This window comes from Mustela nigripes, chromosome 1 (assembly GCF_022355385.1).
Source record: "Mustela nigripes isolate SB6536 chromosome 1, MUSNIG.SB6536, whole genome shotgun sequence".
NCBI classification, from domain to species: Eukaryota; Metazoa; Chordata; class Mammalia; order Carnivora; family Mustelidae; genus Mustela; species Mustela nigripes.
This window is the reverse complement of record NC_081557.1, coordinates 224,068,111-224,090,003: the sequence shown is the minus strand read 5'-3', so window position 1 is coordinate 224,090,003 and position 21,893 is coordinate 224,068,111. Positions and strand designations below refer to the sequence as shown.

The 21,893-nt window shown below is 35.8% G+C and overlaps 1 protein-coding gene across 2 annotated transcripts in view; it reads right to left on the bottom strand.

The window, feature by feature from the left end:
• Positions 1–21,893, bottom strand: part of STIM2 (stromal interaction molecule 2) — a 144,548-nt gene that overhangs the window by 46,499 nt on the left and 76,156 nt on the right. For both annotated transcript variants that reach the window (XM_059382100.1, XM_059382110.1), the window contains exon 3: positions 13,000–13,114. In XM_059382100.1, coding sequence (XP_059238083.1) covers positions 13,000–13,114 — 115 coding nt within the window. The remainder of the gene's footprint in view (positions 1–12,999; positions 13,115–21,893) is intronic.

The following is a 21,893-nucleotide window of genomic DNA, read 5'->3' as shown; positions in this document are numbered from 1 at the left end:
GTAAGGTCTTTCTTGGAGCCTCTCCTCTCTAAGTACTCACCTTCCCAATTCCCCTTTTCCCAGCCCACCCTAACCCCCTCCCAAAAGTTCAAGACATTGTTTTTAAATTGTCATTCAAATTCTTCATAGGAAATAAATTCTATGATGGATTTGAAAACATTTAGTGACATGTCTGTGATTGAGTGCCAGCTAGTAATTCTGTCAACAAGACTGTCTTATCTCAAATTCACCTTTTATTGGCTAATGGTATCTTTTCAATCCATAAACCAACACAAGTATTCATGAAGAAAATAAAGGCTGACATTAAATGATGTAATAAGGTATAATCCCAATTGCCAAACCTTATACATAGTACTTTTTGAACAAAGTACTTCCTGAATTGAAACTTCTTTTAAATGTTTAACTTTTAAAAATGTCAATTGGGTGCTTCCCTGTTTCTTTAAGCACAGTGACACCTACCAGTTCTTAAGAAAACCCTTCTTTTGGGGCGTCTGGGTGATCAGTGGGTTAAGCCTCTGCCTTCAGCTCAGGTCATGATCTCAGGATCCTGGGACAGAGCCCTGCATCCAGCTCTCTGCTCAGCAGGGAGCCTGCTTCCCCTTCTCTCTCTCTGCCTCTCTGCCTACTTGTGATCTCTCTTTGTCAAATAAATAAATAAAATCTTTAAAAAAAGAAAGAAAAGAAAACCCTTCCTTTGATCAGTGAGTAACAACTCTCTGTTGTTAATTTTGTTCAAGAACACAGCCCTTGAGCAACCAGAAGCTCCTAGTGATAAACACTTGTTTAATACTTTCTTTTTACCTGATTACATGCTAAGAAAAAGATTGATAATGGAAGTAAAAACTTAATTTACTTCATTGGAACTGACATTTGCTATTTCATTTTGTCATAGTGATTTAGACTCTTACTTTTAAACTAATAACTTACATAACCAGTTAACTTTAAATCCTCTAAATCAAAAGTATCTAAATGGCCCACCATTTTCAACATATGGAAGAATTCACACTGACACAAAGAGAAACAGAAGACTGGCCAAATGTTAGAAGAATGCTTATTATGGATCTCATATTGAAGAACACCTTAACCAGATGAGAAAAAGTTAGAAAGTAAGCTTTATTTGTACTCAGCACTCAATTTAGATAAAATAACCATCCACAGAGTGAAAAGTATTTAAGTATGACACACATACTATGTGATTTACCCTATTTTTTTACCATTCATTTTAAGCCATATATTTATATATGTAATATAACATATATTATACATATGTGATTCAGGATTGCAAAGATGTTTAGTTTTCAGAAACAAGCCATGCTACTGAAACAGTTCTTTAATATCTCTGAAAATTTTATTTTCATTGTATTTGTAATTTGCATTATTTCTATTATAATTACTTCTAACCTGCTAAGTAACATTCAGTGGAATAGCAAAAAAAAAAAAAAAAAGAAAAAAGATGTTTGCACAACTGACCATCTTTGAAGAGAATACTACCATCAACAAACAAACCCCTTATCCAAAGGGATGAGAATAAAATTGTGCTCCGCCTAAAGTAGAATTTAATACAATGAATCTCCTATAATAATATATATTTTAATACACAAAACTCTAACCAGAGTCCATCCTACCCCCCCACTTCCCTAAACAATGAATGGTAAAGCAAAACTTAACACAAATTCTATATAAAATCGATTCCCAACTGTTGGGGAAAAGGAAGAAAGAACAGTAAGATGTTTCAGAAAAGCTACTGTTTTCTAAATAGTCCATCACGGTGAAAAGTGGACAGCCCTCATTTTTACTTTCTGCAGAAGGTTCTGTTACTGTACTCCAAACTTGAGGTATCCCTTGAGTCTGTGAACATAGCAGAGGAGAAATGTAGAATAATTCAGGTACACAGAAAACCATAATAAGGCAAATTTACAATCAATTTTAGAATTGTACTTCCTTAAATTGTAAGAAAACTTTCATCATATGATGAATTACCTACTGGAAAATTTGTTATTCGAGGAAAAAAATGAGGCTTGCAACCTATCTATTTCATGAGTTCCCTAAAATAGAAAATGTCAAATTTCTAGAACCCAAAGTACAGAAAGATGTGATAGGCGATTGGTCTCTGCATCCTGTTCTGAAAAGCGGTCTCTATTTCAGAATAAAATTTTTAAAAAGTATAAAAGACACAGCTGTCTCAAAGTGAACAATCTTCCACAGATTAAAAGGCATAACTAATCTTAGCAACTTAGTATACACAAGGATTCTAAATCTCTAAAAGTCAAATATTCTGAAGTAAAAGAGGAAAAGGGCCAAGAGTAAAAGAGAAAGAGAAACAGGAAATAAGAAAATGAAAATAATAAAAACCAAAGTAGCCCCAATAAATAGATATGAAATGAAGGAAAGAGGGAAACTGAAATGCTGACATAAAATAATGATTAAATAAGATCAGAAACTTATTGTGAGTGCTCTGAATTCACATAGATAATTTTATCAAAAAAGAAAACTTTTTGATTATTTTTAAAAGAATACAATTTATGCAAAGTACAAAAATCAATTCTGACTAACACAGAACAGTGTTTTGCAAACTGATCAAATAATATTCACGTTACTCCTCTAACAAAAATTCATGTTAAGCACACTTAAAATTTGGCTGACAGAGTAAATGAACAATATGTTCGTGTTGCCTATTCTCCACATACAAGAAACTATGACTACAAAAGGTCTTTGTTAGTAGTACAAATAATGACATTTGTCATTTTGAAACTAGACTCTACCTCAAGAACAGGCCTTCCCTTGTATAAACTGCTTTCTATAGACAAGGAAAACCCTAAGTACCTCTATAGACGGCTAACAACAGCTTCTGAAACCAAAAATATCATTATGAAGGTTATATAGTGTTAAAAACCTGAATTAATAAAATATCACAAGCATTTGAGGCATATTAAGAGCCCTGTGTTTTTAAAATGTGCAGTATTAACCACAAATATCTTGAAAGCAATTACTCCAGCAGAGTGCCTCCCAGTGAAGGGGTGGCAAGAGATGAAAGGTAAATAAATGTCCCTTCATGCAAGTAACTCCTCTGGCCTCACCAACTCTCTGGTAGAACATACTTCTTATTCTCTTATCCCACATTGCCTACTACATACCTTGATGCTAGATCATATCACATGCTTTAATCATGTGTTAACAGACCTTTCTCCAATAACACACTATAGACAGGCGGAGGAGAGAAAACATATGCTTTATCTCTGTATCTTCCATAACTAGGACAATGCCTTGCTCATAATAAATACATTTACTAAAATATGTGCACTGTACGAACCCATTAAATGATTCTGCTCAAACCCAATGGGTTCTAAAATGACATGGAAGAAAAAGAAAATGGAATTCATTCTGAACAAAAGGAAAAAGTTGATTCAAGTGTTCCTTTAAAACATCTCAGAATTACACATTATATTAAAATCAAAGCTAGTCTTCCTAAGTGAATTTATCTTCCTTAACTGCTCTATATTCTAAAGCTTTCCAAAACAAGACACTGTAACAGCTCCTAATATTTAGTGTGATAAACGGTAAATGATAAAAAACACTAAAATACACTACCACCTCCCACAGACGCAGTTAATGTTACTAACCACTAATTTCTACAATAACATCCTTCTTTGCTACTGAGACCAAACACAAATCAAGCTTCCTTAATACACTGCTAAAGGCACCACCACCAACTGGTAAGCACTGATTTATGAGTGGAATCTTACTTACCACCCCTGGAGCAGTTCATCAGGCTTAAACATCAAGACTCACCAGTCTGGTCTCCCTCTAACTGACCTATTTTCTACTATTCCCAACTCAGATGCCTGTTCAACTCCATCAGGCTCCAAATCCCCACATGCACCATGTTCACATCCATCATGTTCACATCCATCTTATAAAATTAGTGGTAACAAGGGATGGTCATTAAGCACTTGCTATGTGCTAGGCACTGTTCTAAGCACTTTCGATGTACAAATTCATTTCATCCTCAACAATCTGATGCAATACACAATTTTTATCACCATTTAGCAGATGACAAAACGAAGAAACAAAAAGTTAAGTATTGCATTTAAGAGCAAAAGACAAATATTAAAACAGTGATTATTCTTATCTCTCACAGACTAAAAAATTACTGTAGTTCTAATTTATAAATTGTGCTTATTTGAAGGATTTAGAATTTCAGTCTGGAATTATACATATTCATTTACTCATTTTAATGTGCTAACTTGTATACTGCTATCTTTACCATTTCTCTCTTTTTTTTTTAAAGATTTATTTATTTATTTATTTATTTCACAGAGAGAGAGAGAGATCACAAGTAGGCTGAGAAGCAGGCAGAGTTGGGGTGGGGGCGGCGGGAAAGCAGGCTCCCTGCTGATCAGAGAGCCCGATATGGGGCTCGATCCCAGGACCCTGGGATCATGACCTGAGTTGAAGGCAGAGGCTTAACCCATTGCGCCACTCAGGCACCCCTTCTTTACCATTTCTAAGAACATTTTTGTCTTTTGAAATCCTGCTTTAGAGTCATCTCCCTAATGAAGACTTACTCATAACAAATCTGTCCATTTCCTTAAACTCTTAAAATAGTACGACTTACCTAGTATTTAATCACAACTTCTTAAATTGTTATTTAATATTTCATGTGTGCACATGTAACAATACCAAAAGCCCCTTGAGGAGAAAGGCCTTCTCTTACACTTGGTGCTCTACCATAGTGACTCCTATGCATACTGTAAATATACAAATAAATACTGTGTAAATGGATGCCACAAAGATAATGACACTTTATGTGCAAGGTCTACATCTTTAGTTACTCTTCTGGTAATGTTTAACAATTATGCACAGTTACCTTTGTGTTTTGTTTTGTTTTGTTTTGTTTTTCATTCCAATCTCACTGTAACCAACAGCATACACCTAAAAAACTAGTTGATTTTTATCAGCATGTAGAAATCCACTCATATTTCCATACGCAGAAGAATACCCTTATAAATGTCAAGTTTCCATATAAAGGAAATATTTATAGTCCTCTTTACTTTTAGAACTTTAACATCCATGATAAGGAATTTTTTCCTTTATAAATCTTTTTAGGGGGGCGCCTGGGTGGCTCAGTTGTTAAGCATCTGCCTTTGGCTCAGGTCACGATGCCAGGCCTGGCATGGGCACTGGGCTCTCTACTTACCGGGAAGCCTGCTTCTCTCCCACTTCCCCTGCTTGTATTCCCTCTCTCACTATCTCTCTCTCTCTCTGCCAAATAAATAAATAAAATATTTTTAATAAATAAATAAAACCTTTTATGTTCTATTTACATTTCTGCTTTCCTAAACAGAAAGAAAATACTCTTGATCATCTCTCTCTAGCTAGGATTTAAATACACTTGAAAACAACCATTATTTAAATGCCTACATCTCTCTTCTCTCAATTTCAGTTCCTTTAAATTTCTAATAAAAAAATTAAATTTCCAAATGTCTATTCAATTTGTAAAGCCCAAAATTACACAGTGACCTTAGGTAAGATAAGACCCATGCTAAACAAACAGGATAGAAAGATTACGTCATGGTTGTCACATGTTATAATAACTATTTAATCCAATGAACTACCATTTTTAAAAACAGTACATTACTTAATCAGTTTGTATCTATTATGGTGCTTAAAACTTATATACAACTAATAATTTTCTACATACATTTCCCTTCATCAGGTATCTGACTACTTTTTAACCGCATTTAGTAATTCTAACAACTTATCCAATTTATCAAAATCTATCTGAAATCCAACACTAGTTTTTAAAATGGCTTTCATTTGCACTGCACTGCTGGCATGTGCAAACTGACCAAGCATTCACCACACAAGCAAAAAAAGTATAGTCACATGACCTGTAATTTTTCTATGTAAGATCAGGATCAATTTCTGCATAACACAATTTTACTTTTCCCTAGTTGACATCTCCATAAAGACCTTAGATCTGTTTCACCCTTCAGAAAACTGTATACTACAATGGTAAGTATTTAGCCTAGTATATCTTTTTATTTTATTTATGAATATTATGAGAGTGAATCAAAAACCTGAGAAAACTTTCAGTACAGTGTAACATTTTAGTTTACTCAGCATTACAAGGACAAGTCAACATTTTCTAAGTACCTACCAGATGATGCTGGAAATTATGCCAAGCACTTTTGTTACAGTACTCATTTAAATCACATAAAAACTCTATTTTATAAGAGAAGTTTAAAATGTATCCTATGCCTTAATGCTCATTAAGTAAAAGGACTAGGATTTAAATTTGTATAGTTCAAAAGCCCACATACTTCCTAGACCATGCCACTTCCACTTCTAGCAAATTTCAGGTACCTGCAAGACCCATGGTGGGGGGCCACCATTTATGGTCCGCCTCCTCATCCCTTCCCAGAACTCTTGGTCAACCCTCACAGCTTATCGCAAACACCATCTTCCATGTCTAATACTACCAGAGTGAATTACTCCTTCCAGTGAGCTGCCTCCATATCCTACACTTACTCCTATTATGATACACATCCCCATTTATTGCAGTTATTTGTCTTTCCTACTCAGCTACTTATACGTCATAGCCCAGAGATACATTTCCTTCATCATCAATACCTGGCATCCAATGCCTAGTGAGCACATCACAGACACAACCTGTTCTACTCCAGGTGCTTCTGCGTCATGAGTTAGCTTGCATGCAACTGGTAAACAAGGATCATGTCAATAAAATATAAAAGTCTATCATTTCAAGAGTGACTTTTCCTCACATGTTAGCATTTTATACTGCCAAGTAACAACAAATGGATACAAAGTATCCAAAATGGCAAAACAGCAGGCTGTGCACATACCGTCTGCTCACACTCCTTCCTCTCAGTCCCATTTGGCCACCGCCTGTCTCAGCAAGGCTTGTAGATCACTTCTCAAATTCATGAGCTCTGCTTTTGTCTGCCTAATTTAGCAACCTCAATCCTAACACCTCCTTCCATGAAGTTATCTTGACCTATCTGTTTAAGGTAAAGGCCCATACTCACTACTGTATTAACTGATTAGGAATTTAACATATCTTTTAAACTTGTGCTAGTATTTTTACTAGCACTATTAGTGCACTGGTTACAAAGTTGCATAGGTTTTGAGTAGCCTGCTCTAACCCATTTTTCTCATAAACTCTGGAATTTTTCAGTTCATAAGTTTACAAAACATAACCTTCTCAAGAATGCATACATCTCACTGTAACAGAAATGCCCATACTCAAAAGTATTGGATGAACTGAGTCATTGAGTAGCCAGTGCTCATCAGGGATGATACATTCATTTATTCAACAAATATTTATTGAATATCAAAGTATATAAGGCACTGGAGACACAATGAAAACGGGCACAGTACAACAGCGTTTGTACGTGTAAGCAGGCATGCATGGATGCCAGTACTTGTGTGTATTAGATTCACCTAACAACCATGACTTACAGGTAATCCCTAGAAGTACATACTCATGTCTATACCAGCAGTTTCCAAACCTTTTCAGAGGACTCACCTTTTGTTTCCTAAGAAAAATCTTAATCAGAAACACGACATCCAGATAAAAGCAGAATCCTGCACATTCAACATGCCCTGTCCCTGAGCGATCTCCAGGATACCTGGGGTTTGTCAAGCTATGATGTAAAAACCATCTAGCAACAATACCCTGTCTTTACATGACCGTTAATAAATGTCTCATATGTATTGAGAAAATCAATTAGGTCACTCTAAAGCATGTAGAGGAGGTTTAATTCAAGGCCCAAGGCTCATTCTCTCTCCTCCCATGCAGCTGTGTTAATAGGAGCCTTAAGACTACTCCTCAAACATAATATTCCCCTAGAAGGTGATGTGAGAACCATATGGTTTATAATTTAGGCCACCTCTTTGGTGCCTCAGGGAAATCTTACCATGATAATGGCAAAATCTTAGCGGGTAGAAATTAAGGTGAAACCCAAGGAAAAAAAGAGATTAAAGAGAACCCAACTTGGAAAGGCCCTAAGCCAAAACAAAACAAAACCAAAACAAAACAGCTCACAGATCACAAAAGATCTCACCAAACTCCCTAGGGTCAGAAACCAAAACCAGGTTTAAGGATAGAGTCCCAATACATTTGGGATACATTTAATAAACAAAATAAACAAAGAAGCCCTGTTCTCTGAGGCAGACATTCTCAGAGGCAGGAGAAAGAAAGGACACCAACATAACGTATAAGTCAATTACATGAGGTCTTAGAAGATGACACATGATACGGGAAAAAGAAAATGTGAAGCTAAGAGAGAGGAGTGCAAAAAAAAAAAAAAGTAAAAGTGGGGAGAGAGGAGTGTGATCTGTGATCTTAAAATAGTGAGGGTGGGCCTCCCTGAGGGTCCATGAGGACATCTCCAGTCCTGGGATAGAGCACCAGGAGTGAGGCAGGCCAGCTACACACGACAGGGAAGAGAAGAAGAAAGAGGGGAGAACAGATCATGGAGAGGCATACAGGTCTTTGTTAAGACTTCAGCTTTTCCTCTGAGCAAATCTAATTTAGGTTTTAAACAGATTACTCTGCTAAGTGAAGTCCAGAATGCAGCAGAGCACAAAGACACTATAGGAGACCCCTGTGGCAGCTGCTGCAGTTACCCAGGCAAGAGGTGGGAGCTGAACCAGGGGGGAAGCACTGTGGGTGGTAACAAGTGGTCAAATCCTTTTTCCCTCATTCAAGCACATTTAAGTGAGCTCCACTTAACTTATCTATCGCATATCCAAAATCTAAACTATACTCATAGCAACAGATGTTATAATGGGTCTCTAATTCTTTATTAGAATTGAATGTTGCCTCCATACTGCAGAGAGATTTCATACACAGGCATGCCTTGTTTGACCACACTTCTATTCACTGCACTTCACAGATACTGCACAGACACTGCCCACAAAAATCGAAGGTTTGTGGCAGCCCTGCATCAAGTAAGTCGATTAGCGCCATTTTTCCAATAGCATTTGTTCACTTCATGTCTCTGTGTCACATTTGCATACTTCTCACAATGTTTCAAACTTTTTCATGATTATTATATTTGTTATGATGATCTGTGATCACTGATCTTTATGTTATTATTGTCACTATTTGGGGGTTCCACAAACAGCACCCGTATAAGATGGCAAACTTAATTTTTTTACTTTTAATTTATGATTTTAAAATATTTTTTATTAGATTATGTTTTTGAGAGCAGTTTTAAGTTCACAGCAAAACAGAATGGAAAGTACAGAGATTTCCCACACACCCCTTACCCCACACATATATGACATCCTTAATTATCAACATCCCACACCAGAGTGGTACATTATTTATAGGTGATGGACCCATGTTGACACATTGTTATCATCCAAAGTCCAGAGTTTACATTAGGGTTCACTTGGTCTTGTCTATTTTACGGTTTGGACAAATATATAATGACATGGATCCACCATAATAGTTTCAGACAGAATAGTTTCATTGCCCTAAAAATCCTCTGTGCTCTGTCTATTCATCCTTCTCTCTACCCTAGGCCCTGGAAACTGCTAATTTTTTTAAGACAGCAAACTTAATTGATAAATTGTTGTGTGTTTTCTGATGGCTCCATCAACTGGCTATCCCCCACACCCGTCCCCGGGGCCGATTCCCTGAGACGCAATACTGAAATTAGGCCAATTAATAAACCTACAATATAGCCTCTAAGTGTTCAAGTGAAAGGAAGAATCACATGTCTCTCACTTTAAATCAAAACCTGGAAATGACTGAGCCTAGAGAGGAAGACATGTCAAAGCCAAAACAGGCTGAAATCTAGGTTTCTTGTGCCAGTTAGCCAAGTTGTCTACGGAAAGGAAAGTTCTTGAAAGAAATTAAAAGTACTACTCCAGTTAACACACAAATAGTAAGAAAGTGAATAGTCTTCCTATTGATACAGAGAAAGTTTTAGTGGTCTGGATAGAAAAACAAACCAGCGACCATGTCCCCTTAAGCCAAAGCCTTATCTAGAATTAAAACCCTAACTCTCTTCAATACTGTGAAGACTGAGAGGTGAGGAAGTTGCCCAAGGAAGGTGAAGCTAACAGAAGTGCAACCAGAGGTTGGTTCAGGAGGTTTAAGAAAAGAAGCCATCTCCATAAGAAAGGTGCAAGGGGAAGCAGCAAGTGCTGATGTAGAAGCTGTTCTCCAAAAGATAAGTAACAAAGGTAGCTACACTAAACAACAGATACTCTGCAGAGGAAACAGCCTTATATTGGAAGATGCCATCTGGGACTTCCGCAGTTAAAGAGAAATCAATGCCTGTGACCTTCAAAGCTCCAAAGAACAGGCTGATTCTTTTGTTAGGGGCTAAAGACGCTTGTGACTTTAAGTTGAAGGCAAAGTTCACTTACCATTATGAAAAATCCTAGGGCCCTGAAGAATGATGCTAGATCTACTCTGCATGTGCTCTATAAAGGGAAAAACAAAGCCTTGATGACAACACGTCTATTTACAACATAGTTTACTGAATATTTTAAGCCCACTGTTGAGGCCTGATGCTCAGAAAAAAGAAAGACTTTCAAAATATTACTGCTCACTAGCAATGTACCTGGTCACCCAAGAGCTCTGACGGAGATGTACAATGAGATAACGGTTTTCATGCCTGATAACACAACATCCATTCAACAGCCCATGAATCAAGAGTAATTCTACTTCCAAGTTTTATTATTTAAGAAATATATTTTATAAAGCTATAGCTGCCATAGATAGTGATTCCTCTGATGGATGGAAACGATTCACTAATCTAAATGCCATTAAGAATATTCATGATTCAGGCACCTGGGTGGCTCAGTGGGTTGAGCCTTTGCCTTCGGCTCAGGTCATGATCTCAGGGTCCTTGGATCGAGCCCCGCATCGGGCTTTCTGCTCAGCGGGGAGCCTACTTCCCCGTCTCTCTCTGCCTGCCTCTCTGCCTACTTGTGATCTCTCTCTCTCTCTGTCAAATAAATAAATGAAATCTTAAAAAAAATAAAATTCATGATTCATGGGAAGAGGGCAAGATATCAACATTAACAGGAGTGTAGAAGAAGGTGATTCCAACCCTCATAGATGACATTGAGGCTTCAGTGGAGGAAGCGACTGCAGATGGGGTGGAAACAGCAAGAGAACTAGAATGAGATGAGGAGCATGAGGATGGGACTGAATTGCTTCAATCTTATGATAAAATTTGAACAGATGAGGAGTCACCTCTTGTGGATGACCAAATGAAAGAGGTTTCCTGAGATGGAATCTACTCCTGGTAAAAATGCTGCAAAGACTGTTGAAATGACAACAAAGGATTTAGACTATTACATAAACCTGTTTAATAAAGAGGGGCAGGGTTTTGCAATTATGAAAAAAGTTCTCCTTTGTGTAAAATGCTACCGAACAGTACTGTATGCTACAGAGAAACTGTTCATGAAATGAAGAGTCAATCAATGTGGCAAACCTCATTGTTGTCCTATGTTAAGAACTTGCCATAGCCACACCACCCTTCAGCAAGCAGCATACTGTTCAGCCAGAAGCCACCAACACTGAGGCAAGACCTCCACCAACAGAAAAATTAAAACTTGCTGAAAGCTCAGAGGATGATTAGCACTTTTTAGCAATAAAGTATTTTACAAATAAGGTATGTACATTTTTCTATACATAATGTTATCCCATACTTCACAGAATACAGTATAGTATAAACATAACTTTTAAACACACTACAAAACAAAAAAACTCATTTGACTGGCTTTACTACAATATTTGGTTTATTATGGTGGTGTGTACAGTATCTCTAAGGCATACCTGTAAGCAGAGTAAGTTTTTCTGAGTTTTCCACCATTCTAGCACTTTCTCCCCCATGAAATGTACATTCTTTCATTCGCAATACTACCCAAATTCCTATTACTTAAAAATGGTATGGGGCAGGGAAATGGAAAGACAGATTTTTAAGTGTATGTATTTTTCAATCAAGTTAGTGATATTTTTTTCCTTCTTTTTCTTCTTCTCAGTGTATTTTAACAAATGCCTCCTTTAAAAAGTGAAAACAAAAATGTAAGCAAGCTATAAACCTCCTTGTACATTAATAAAAAATACTGAGCATTGATGGGATAGTTTTCTAAGAAAATTTTTCCATTTCCAAATGTTACCACAACCAGTCTAGTAAATTTATAATAAAGTGTCTTTATCCTACTGTGCAGTAGTCTGTCCCATCTTTCTCCTCCTTTCCTTTTATTATTCAAACTTAGAGAGGAAAATATATATATCATAAATGTTTTGGTAAAAGAATAGAAACATAAAAACATTAGGAAAACAACATTTTGGTTCACTGTCACTCAAATAAAATAAAAGTAAGAAGAAGAGTAAGTTTGATGGACTTTCTTTCTTTCTTTTTTTTTTTTTTTTTTTAAATTTTTGGAGCTTTCTAGTATTAGGAAATCAAGTTGAGGTTTTAGGTCATACACCTTTCCTGCCTTAAACAATTACTGTCCATGAGATGGCTGGAGGATCTAAAACCAGAGAAGTAGTAAAATATAAATCACAGAACTTTATCATGCAAGTCTTAGAAGACTTCATAAAAAATTTATTTCAGTAAAAGCTTAAAAGTTCTGTGTCTTCTGAAGACTTTAGGAACTGCTCGCAATAACAAAAAACTTTGGGACTCATATTTACTAGATAAACCTTTTATAATGATGTCACTTAACAAGTGAAGCAATACTCCACAACTTTAAGCTCTCAAACATGCATTATCGTATTTATTCTAGCATAAGGTAAAACGGGCTGAAAACGGGCTGACCCTTAATCATAAGATAAAAGAGCATTTTTCAAAATCAAAAATGGAAAAATTATTTACTAAAATATAAATACCCTCACAGAAATGTTATTTTTATTTTTTTCATAAAATCATTTGCAATTAGTGAATTAACAATGGCTAAGCAGGGCAGAAGAGCAGATTCAGTTCACTAAAACAGTCTTACCTTCTGAAGTTTTCCACCGTTTCCATAAATCCTCAACAGTTATATGCTTATCTTCTCTGTGCAGATGGCTGTGTTTATTAGTAGCATCTTTATATTTCATATCTTCTCTAATAAACTGTAAGAGAGAAAACACTAAGTAACCTTAAATTCACTATTTTATAATCTCTGTAGACTCAGAAACAAAATTTTTAAATCCAGAGGTGGCAATTTTCAGATAACAACCGGGGCATTTTTGGTATTTTATAGTCACCTTATTCTTACATGTTTATAAAATTTATTTAATAAAATGTCTTCTACTGATCATAACAACAATAAAAGTACTTATTTAATGCTCATTATTTCCCAGGTACTATCTTACATTGTGTCTCTACATACACATACACACACACACACACACACACACACTCATTTAACTTCATAATAATTCTATATTATGTATCTTCATTTTGTAGATGAGAAAACCAAGACCCAAAGAAATAAAATAATTTGTCCAAGATTGAAAAAATAACAAACAGCAAAGCTAAGTATACTGTGCTCAACAGTATAATATATTCTATATTATGGCCAGTACATGTGTGTATGTATGTGTGTATGTGTGTATGTGTGTGTATATACATGCATTTATACATGCATTTTTACCAGATATGTAGTGACAAGGGTGTTTCAAAACACCATAAATGCTAATCTCAATTACTACCTCATATTTTTGTGTTCTCCTACCAGTGAAGCTATTATTTATAGTTGAGAGGCATTTGACTGCAGTGTTCAGAACTATATTTTATAAAGCTGAAGTAGATCTCTATTAATCTTACATTAAAATAGATAAAGAAAATGCACTAAAATTTTCTTTGCTAAAAACCAACCTGCTCTGTATTCATTATAGAAAATCCATCAGTTGCTCCCTGCTGTAGTTAAAAAGTCATTTGCTTTTTATTTGGGAGAAAGAGAAGAAGCAAACACCTTTTATGGCTTGCATACCATTTTCCAATCCTATTCCTGACAATCTTTTCAGCCTGATCTCTTGACACTATCCTCATATAAACTCATTACTCTAATAATATAAAAGAAATATTTTAAATTATTAAGCTTTTTCTCTCATTTCTCATTTTTCCTGTTCTGGTATTATTTTAATTGATATCTTTATTGATTTTTTTCTGATTTCAAAAATATAAGATCACACAAAAGATTATTTAAGAAACCCATAATGCAGAAAGTGAATATCCCCAACCAATATCCCCCAAAGTGAATAACTCCCAGCCGCAGAGGCATATTTTTCTGACTTTTATATACTGGCAATGAACATTTTCAGACAAAGGCCAAATTTTGCTTTTATGTCATCTTCCACTAAAACTAAAAAAACAAATTTTTAATAGCTGTATAATATTCAGAAATCATTTCACTTTCCTGAGATTTAGTAACCTCAGCTACAAAATGAAGAAACAACATTTTACGATCAACACTACTCAACATGTCAGGAGACTGATTTTGGTCAGGGAACTGATACCTGTCTACAGTATGTACAGAAACAGAAAGAAGCCATTTAGAAACCTACACAGTAACAGACATTTTCAAAGACTAAGACCCAAGCATGTGGTAAATGTACTTACCATGTAGGCCCCATTTAAAATGAACTGGACATGAAAAATCTGGTCCTTCAACCATAGATAACTTTGAAAAGCAATAACCCAGGTCTATTCTAGTGCTTATATATTTTGCTGTTCTAACTAGTGCCTCACTTTGTTTTCCAAATACCCTTTTAAAAAGTTAAAGGGGCCTGCCTCATTGCTCCAACTCCTTCTATTTCATATTTTTCTAATTTCCTATTTTCTGCCCATTCCTCTTTGTTCTTCCTGATATTTGTAGAATCCAGTAGATATACCCGGAAAAATCACTGTCACTGAGATGTTCAGAAACTGCACCTAGCTTGGGAAAGGTTCAAGAGCTAGAGAGAGGGGTGCCTGGGTGGCTCAGTTGGTTAAAGCCTCTGCCTTCGGCTCAGGTCATGGTCCCAGAATCCTGGGATAGAGCCCCGCATTGGGCTCTCTGCTCAGCAGGGAGCCTGCTTCCTCCTCTCTCTCTCTCTGCCTGCTTCTCTGCCTACTTGTAATCTCTGCCTGTCAAATAAATAAATCTTTAAAAAAAAAAAAGAGAGAGAGAGAGAAATTCTAGAAAGAAAAGCATGGGGATGAAAAAAGCAGGGAGGAAGCCTGCCTTGGAAATTTTCCAGTCAGTTGGAATAAATGGCAACTGTTTCATATCTGTGATACATAGGGGGGGGAAAAAGTCCTAAGAAATTCTCTTTACCACATGAACACAAAGAACCTAAAAGTAGAGTTCTGTGGCTTTAGGATCAATGTACTTCAGAAAATAAAGCTAATCTCCATATAGAAAAGATGAGGCATTCTAGTCACTGAACTATTTTAGTAAGCCTAGGATGAGTGTATAGATACCTGCCAAAACATGTGATTAACAAAATAAAAGAATTAAGATATCAAAAAAAGGCAATTTTTTTAAAAAGCTCAGGAAGATTATCTATAGTGTAGTTAATGTAAAAGAACTATTTGGCTCCCAAAAATGTTGGGTCAAAACTGAATAAATGCACAGAATTGTATTTTCCCTGAAATTATCATTTAAAAATTAATATATACTTCCCTTTTATTTTTTTTTAAAGATTTTATTTATTTATTTGATAGAGAATACAAGTAGGCAGAGAGAGAGAGAAGCAGGCTCTGCACTGAGCAGAGAGCCCGATGCGGGGCTCTATCCCAGGACCCTGGGATCATGACCTGGGCCGAAGGCAGAGGCTTTAACCCGCTGAGCCACCCAGGCGCCCCTATACTTCCCTTTTAAAACATGATCCCAAGACAACACAATTCATAACAAACAATATTGAAGTGTATTTTATATCTCATACATCTTCAACATTTTGATCACAAATGTGAGCAGAAAGCACTAGAAATATGAGTAGAAAGCACTAGAATTACTTTGTGTTGAAACTAAGGTGGAAAAATGTTAACTAAACCAAGTACACTAAAACTCATCAGTTTCCATTAACCCTCTCCAGTATGTTTCCTACAGAATCAGTTTGTTCAGAATTTTCTAAAACTTCACAGAAAACTGTAAATCATAGAAATGAGGCAGGCTAACTAGAGAAATTTTAAAAGCAGTCACCAATAATTGAAAATGCATGAGAAAATGACAAATTTTTATCTGTTGAAATCTGGGAATTAAATCAGAAAATAGAATCTGAAATTCTATGAGGTAAATCTTTAAATAATGTACTGCAAATAAAAAGTGGTAAGCATGTCCAATTATGTGCCTAATTATACCTACTATAAGAAAGGGTGAATTGATAATACAAATACAAAAGTACTCAAATTTCTTCTCAAAAATATTTATGCAGAGGATTCTTTAAAATACATTCTTCTAAACCATTATGGAATTTACATAGCCAGTTTCAGGAACTTAGCTTCTAGATGATAAACTGGTATCAGTTCCTTGTATCTCTAACATACATATTATTTGTATTTTGTATTTATACTTCATATTTTTGATGCTATATTTTTCTTTTTATTCCAACTGCACTTATATTTGTGTTTTGTATTTGTGTTATTTCTATGACAGTGCTTAATAAAATCTGATACATGCTAGTACAGACACAATTGAGGGCTCTTTTCAGCCAATACATACCTCCTTCCCTACCAAGATAAGTGTATATCTCTGAATGTGTTCAGTCATCCCTCCTCAACCTATCACTCATTGGCACAGCTGTGTGACTAAAGGATGGACACTTGACCCAGAAGAAAACAATCCAGAGTATGAACAGGATGAAAGGATTCTATTTCACAAGTAAATGCAATTCAGACCATAAAAGGCTAGGTTATTTGGTGATGGTTCTGGATTTTAAAGAAACTGGTGTTGAAGGTACCATTTTATGAATGGACACATGAACCACACGTACAAAGGAAGCCAAAATGTAGAGACAGAAACTAATGAAAGAGAACAGAGAAAGAAATGGCGCCAGGAACTGCCTCAATTCTTGAGGACTTCCTGTTTCAGTTCCCCAGGAGGCCTGGGGTATATAATTCTTGTCCTGATTTCCACGACATAAGAATGATACATAGGTATTTCCCCTTTTATTTTTAAACATACAATTTTAAGATCTCAATACCCAAGGAGAGGTGATTTATCATCACAGTTAAGCACCCAGACTCTAGGGTGACAGATACACTCAAAATCTGACTCCACTGCTTGCATTTTTTTAGCCTCATATTTCTCCTTTGTATAGTGAGGAAATTAAATCACCCACCACGTATGGTTATGGAAAGAGTAAATTAAAAATTCATACTTAGAATATAAAAGTGTTAAACAATAAAAACAATTTGAGTTGTTATTGCTGTTGAGCTTTAAAGCCTGAATAAATTAGTTTCACCTTGACTACACTGGTAGCTTAATATACATCTTAGAAAATATCAGACATTTATAAAGCTACAATTTCCAAATACTCTTAAAACTACCATTTCAGCCATTCTGAAACAAAATACATAACACAGAAATGAACAGGAAAACCACAAACTTTTCATTGACAATGTAAGAGGTTTTCCCAAAGGACACTTGTCATCAAAACAACAGTGTCCAGGGGCACCTGGGTGGCTCAGTGGGTTAAGCCACTGCCTTCAGCTCAGGTCATGATCTCAGGGTCCTGGGATCAAGACCCACATCAGGCTCTCTGCTCAGTGGGGAGCCTGCTTCCCCCTCTCTCTCTGCCTGTCTCTCTGCTTACTTGTGATCTCTCTGTCTGTCAAATAAATAAATAAAATCTTTAAAAAACAACAGTGTCCAAGGTCTGATACGTGAGTCAGTTAAAGCAAATGGGTTCCTGGAAAAAAACTGCAGGGTCTTCCTGTCTTGAAAATAATACTAAAATAGCTCAGTATAATGTCTCAGGGGAAACAATACATAACCAGAAAGGACTACTATTATCTGTGCTTGTACAGATGGAAAAAGGCAGAGCTAAGGGAGGGTTGACAATTTATTTGACTTGATAGAGCTATTTAAGATAATCAAATACTGGAAGTGAATTTTAAAGAATTCCAAAGTTTAAGTCCTTCACCACTATTTACACCACTATCCTAACCTGGATATTCTGAAAAATTTACTGATTCTCAATTTTTAGAAAAGATACCATACTAATTTTGCATGAATTGCCCATGTTTCCTCATCCCAAAACTAAGCATAGTGGTGGAAAGCACAGACTCAATCTTCACACCTTGAATATCTCAAATGTACTATTTGCTATATGACATTAGTAAGCTACTTTCCTCCCTTCGCTTCAGTTTTCTCAGTAGCAAAATGTAATTATAGTCATATATCAAAAGTGACTTATTTCACATGAAGTATTAAAAAACTGTTTGGTATAGAGTAACCACTCAACAATGTCAAAATCATTTATTTTTCAAAATAACGAGTTAGGGGCACCTGAGTGGCTCAGTGGGTTAAAGCCTCTGCCTTGGGCTCAGGTCATGATCCCAGGGTCCTGGGATGGGCTCTCTGCTCGGCGGGAGGCCTGCTTCCCTTCCTCTCTCTGCCTGCCTCTCTGCCTACTTGTGATCTCTGTCTGTCAAATAAATAAATAAAAATCATTTAAAAAATAAATAAATAAATAAATAAATAAAATAAAATAACGAGTTAAATCTTTGCCTTGATAGGCACACTCTGTATCATTTCTTGAAGTGGCAGACGATAACTCTACTGATAATCACTGATGTAAGTGTAGTAATATCAAATCGTGGTTGATACCCGCCACACAAAATGCTGTTCACAATGCAGAGATGCAGGCTAGTGCTAAAATTTGTCTTAGTAACTTTGACCTTATCATCTAAGATGGATGATGACATCTATACAAAAACATAAGAGAACGCAGGCAAACTGGAATATGTTTTCATGGAATTAAGAATGAAAAAGGTAAATCACTTAATATCTGAGAAAAAACTTTTGAGATCCTAACTTCAAATATTTTTTTTTAAACATTAAAATTCTATACTAAAAAAAACTTCTAGCTGATTTGGACAGTTTCTACACCTTAATACAAGCATAACTTTACACTTTTGCCCAAGTGTTACAGTATGTTATCAGCCCTTAATTCCACTCCCTAAACTTCCAACAACAAAATCCCATCAGTCAATCCCCAGTTTACCCACAATAAATGCGCCAATGACCTCCTTAGGATTCTGTTCTGTTCTCAGAACAGCTCAGCATTCAACTGGCCTCACAATGACTGTCAACACCATTTAAGCTAGACTATAGCCTTTTATGAGCTAGGTGGAGACCTTAACCATTATTTATTACACTAATTCAAATAAATGATCGGTTAATAGAGATGACAGATGACAATCAAACAAAGAGTTTACAAAGACCTGTAAAACACAACATATTTATGAGCTTAAGTATGCCAGTCATTTGTTTTACATGAACCAATACATGACCTATATCATGACTAGTCTTCAAGATTACTGTTCTTTATAATCCCAAAATCTCTAACAAAATTACTGATGATTCCATCAATCAATCCAATTGAAAATAAAGAAATATAAATAAATAAATAAATAAAGTATTATGCTGTCCTTAAGAACACCAAAATAAAAGTCCAAAGGCAGAAGCAAATGATTCATCTTCTGTGTTCTCATTTGGAAAACAAAAGATAAAAATATTTTTTAGATTATAAATATAAAAAAAGAGAGCACAGATTTACAAATATATGGGGAAAATTTATTGTTTTTATTTACTACTACTATTATTTATTATTTATTTTTTTTAAGATTTTATTTATTTATTTGGCAGAGATAGAGATCACAAGTAGGCAGAGAGGCAGGCAGAGAGAGAGGAAAAGAAGAAGGCTCCCCGCTGAGCAGAGAGCCCGATGTGGGGCTCGACCCCAGGACCCTGAGATCATGACCTGAGCGGAAGGCAGCAGCTTAACCCACTGAACCACCCAGGTGCCCCTATTTTTTATTATTATTATTAAAAATAAGTAGTTCTTGTAGCAAGTTAGAGATATACCAAAGTCTAGTTTTGGCTCTAGTTTCTGGCCAAAGTCTACCATTAGGCTTTGATTTCAGTTTCCAGAAATCCGAACACACACATATCTACTTAAATGTCTTCTGCCATCCATGAACTTGTGTGTGATCACATAAATCAAAAAATATCCATCAAGCGTAACAACAGTAACACATAAGGTAAGCCATTTAGATTTAACATCAGTATGTGAATTTTACTTTAAGTAAACTTTCAAGATGTAACAAAAAATCTCCTCTTTTCTACTGGCTAAAATGAGCTAAGTCAGAATTTGTATTTCCAGCTAAGAAGAGGTTACAGACACAAGATTTATCACCCTCTCCCAAAACAAATAAGAAACTGGATAAAATATAGGAAACGATGGTTTTTAAGACACTGAACATCAAGACAACAAAGTACAGTGATCCCTGGAGACCAAAAACAAAGAAAGCCCTGGGACTGCCCTAAATTAATTCCTGAAGAGAACTCCAGACAAAGCACAGGAAGAGGGAACCCAGGCAGAGAGGACAGTCCTCTGAGTTGAAAAGACAGAACTGGCAGAGAACTAAAGAGGGTACAGATTAAGTACTTAGTAACAGAGAAGAGTGAGCCACAGAGAGAGAAGCCTGGGTTACCTAGAAAGAGTACCTTGAGTCTTTCGTGACTACTGATCACCCCATGCATGCAAGCCAAGGAAAAAAGACACACCAAAAATTTGGAAGAAATAGCCTTTGAAGATTTCATAGGACAGGGAATAGTGCTTGTTCCCACAAGACAGAATGGAAAATCTCCTAATCTGTAGGTCATCAGGTGGAAGACTAAGAAAGGTTTTGCCCTAGTACTGAGAAATACTAACCCCCAACTAAACTCTACATTGATACTGCCCCCCTCAAAAGTTTATAAATACAAGCCAAGGGGATTAAACTATTTCCATAACTTAACCCTGCCCTAGAATAAAGCTCAAGAATACTTCTATGTATACAAAATACTCAGTTTCCAACAAGGTAAAATCCACAATGTCTGACATCCAAAGAAAAACTACCAAGTACTTCAAGATAGAAAAACAACCCACAACTGGGAGAAAAGTCAAACAAATCCAAAAAGAGCAAAGATGAGAGAACTATAAACAAAGACATTAAAACAGTTATTATAGCTATATTCTATTCAAAAAGCCAGAGTAAATACTGAACATGTTAATGGAGACATGTAAAATTGAAGTGTTTTTTCAGACCCAAATCAAAATTCTAAAAATTAAAACCACAAAGACTGAGATGAAAAAGACACTAAATGAAATTAATAATAAACATGACAGACTAAAATATCAGCAAACTTAAATACAGTAAGCATGAGGAACTATCCAAACCAGAGACTGAGCTGTGGGACAACTTCAAGCAGCCTAACATAAGTGTAATTGGAGTCCGTAAGGAGCCAAGAGGGAGTGACAAAAAAAGACACTTGAAAATATAATGGCCAAAATTTTTTCAAATTTTATTAAAACTATAAACCCAGAGTCCCAGAAGAAAACTACACCAATAAACATCACAATCAAATAGCTTAAAACCAAGGATAAAGAGGGTAATCTAAAAGCAACTGGGTAGGGAAAAGGAGATTTAAAAAAAGACACAATAGGTACAGAGGAACAGAGATAAGAAGGATAGCACAATTTTTGTCAGATTCAAAAAAAAAAAAATCCAGAGACTGCTTAGGAAGCATATTTAAAGTATGAAAGAAAAACTTTTAACCTACAATTCTTACCCAGCAAAAACATCTTCTAAAAATGAAGGCAAAATAAAAACTTTTTCGTACATACTAACACTAAGAGTTTATCACAGGAAGTCCTG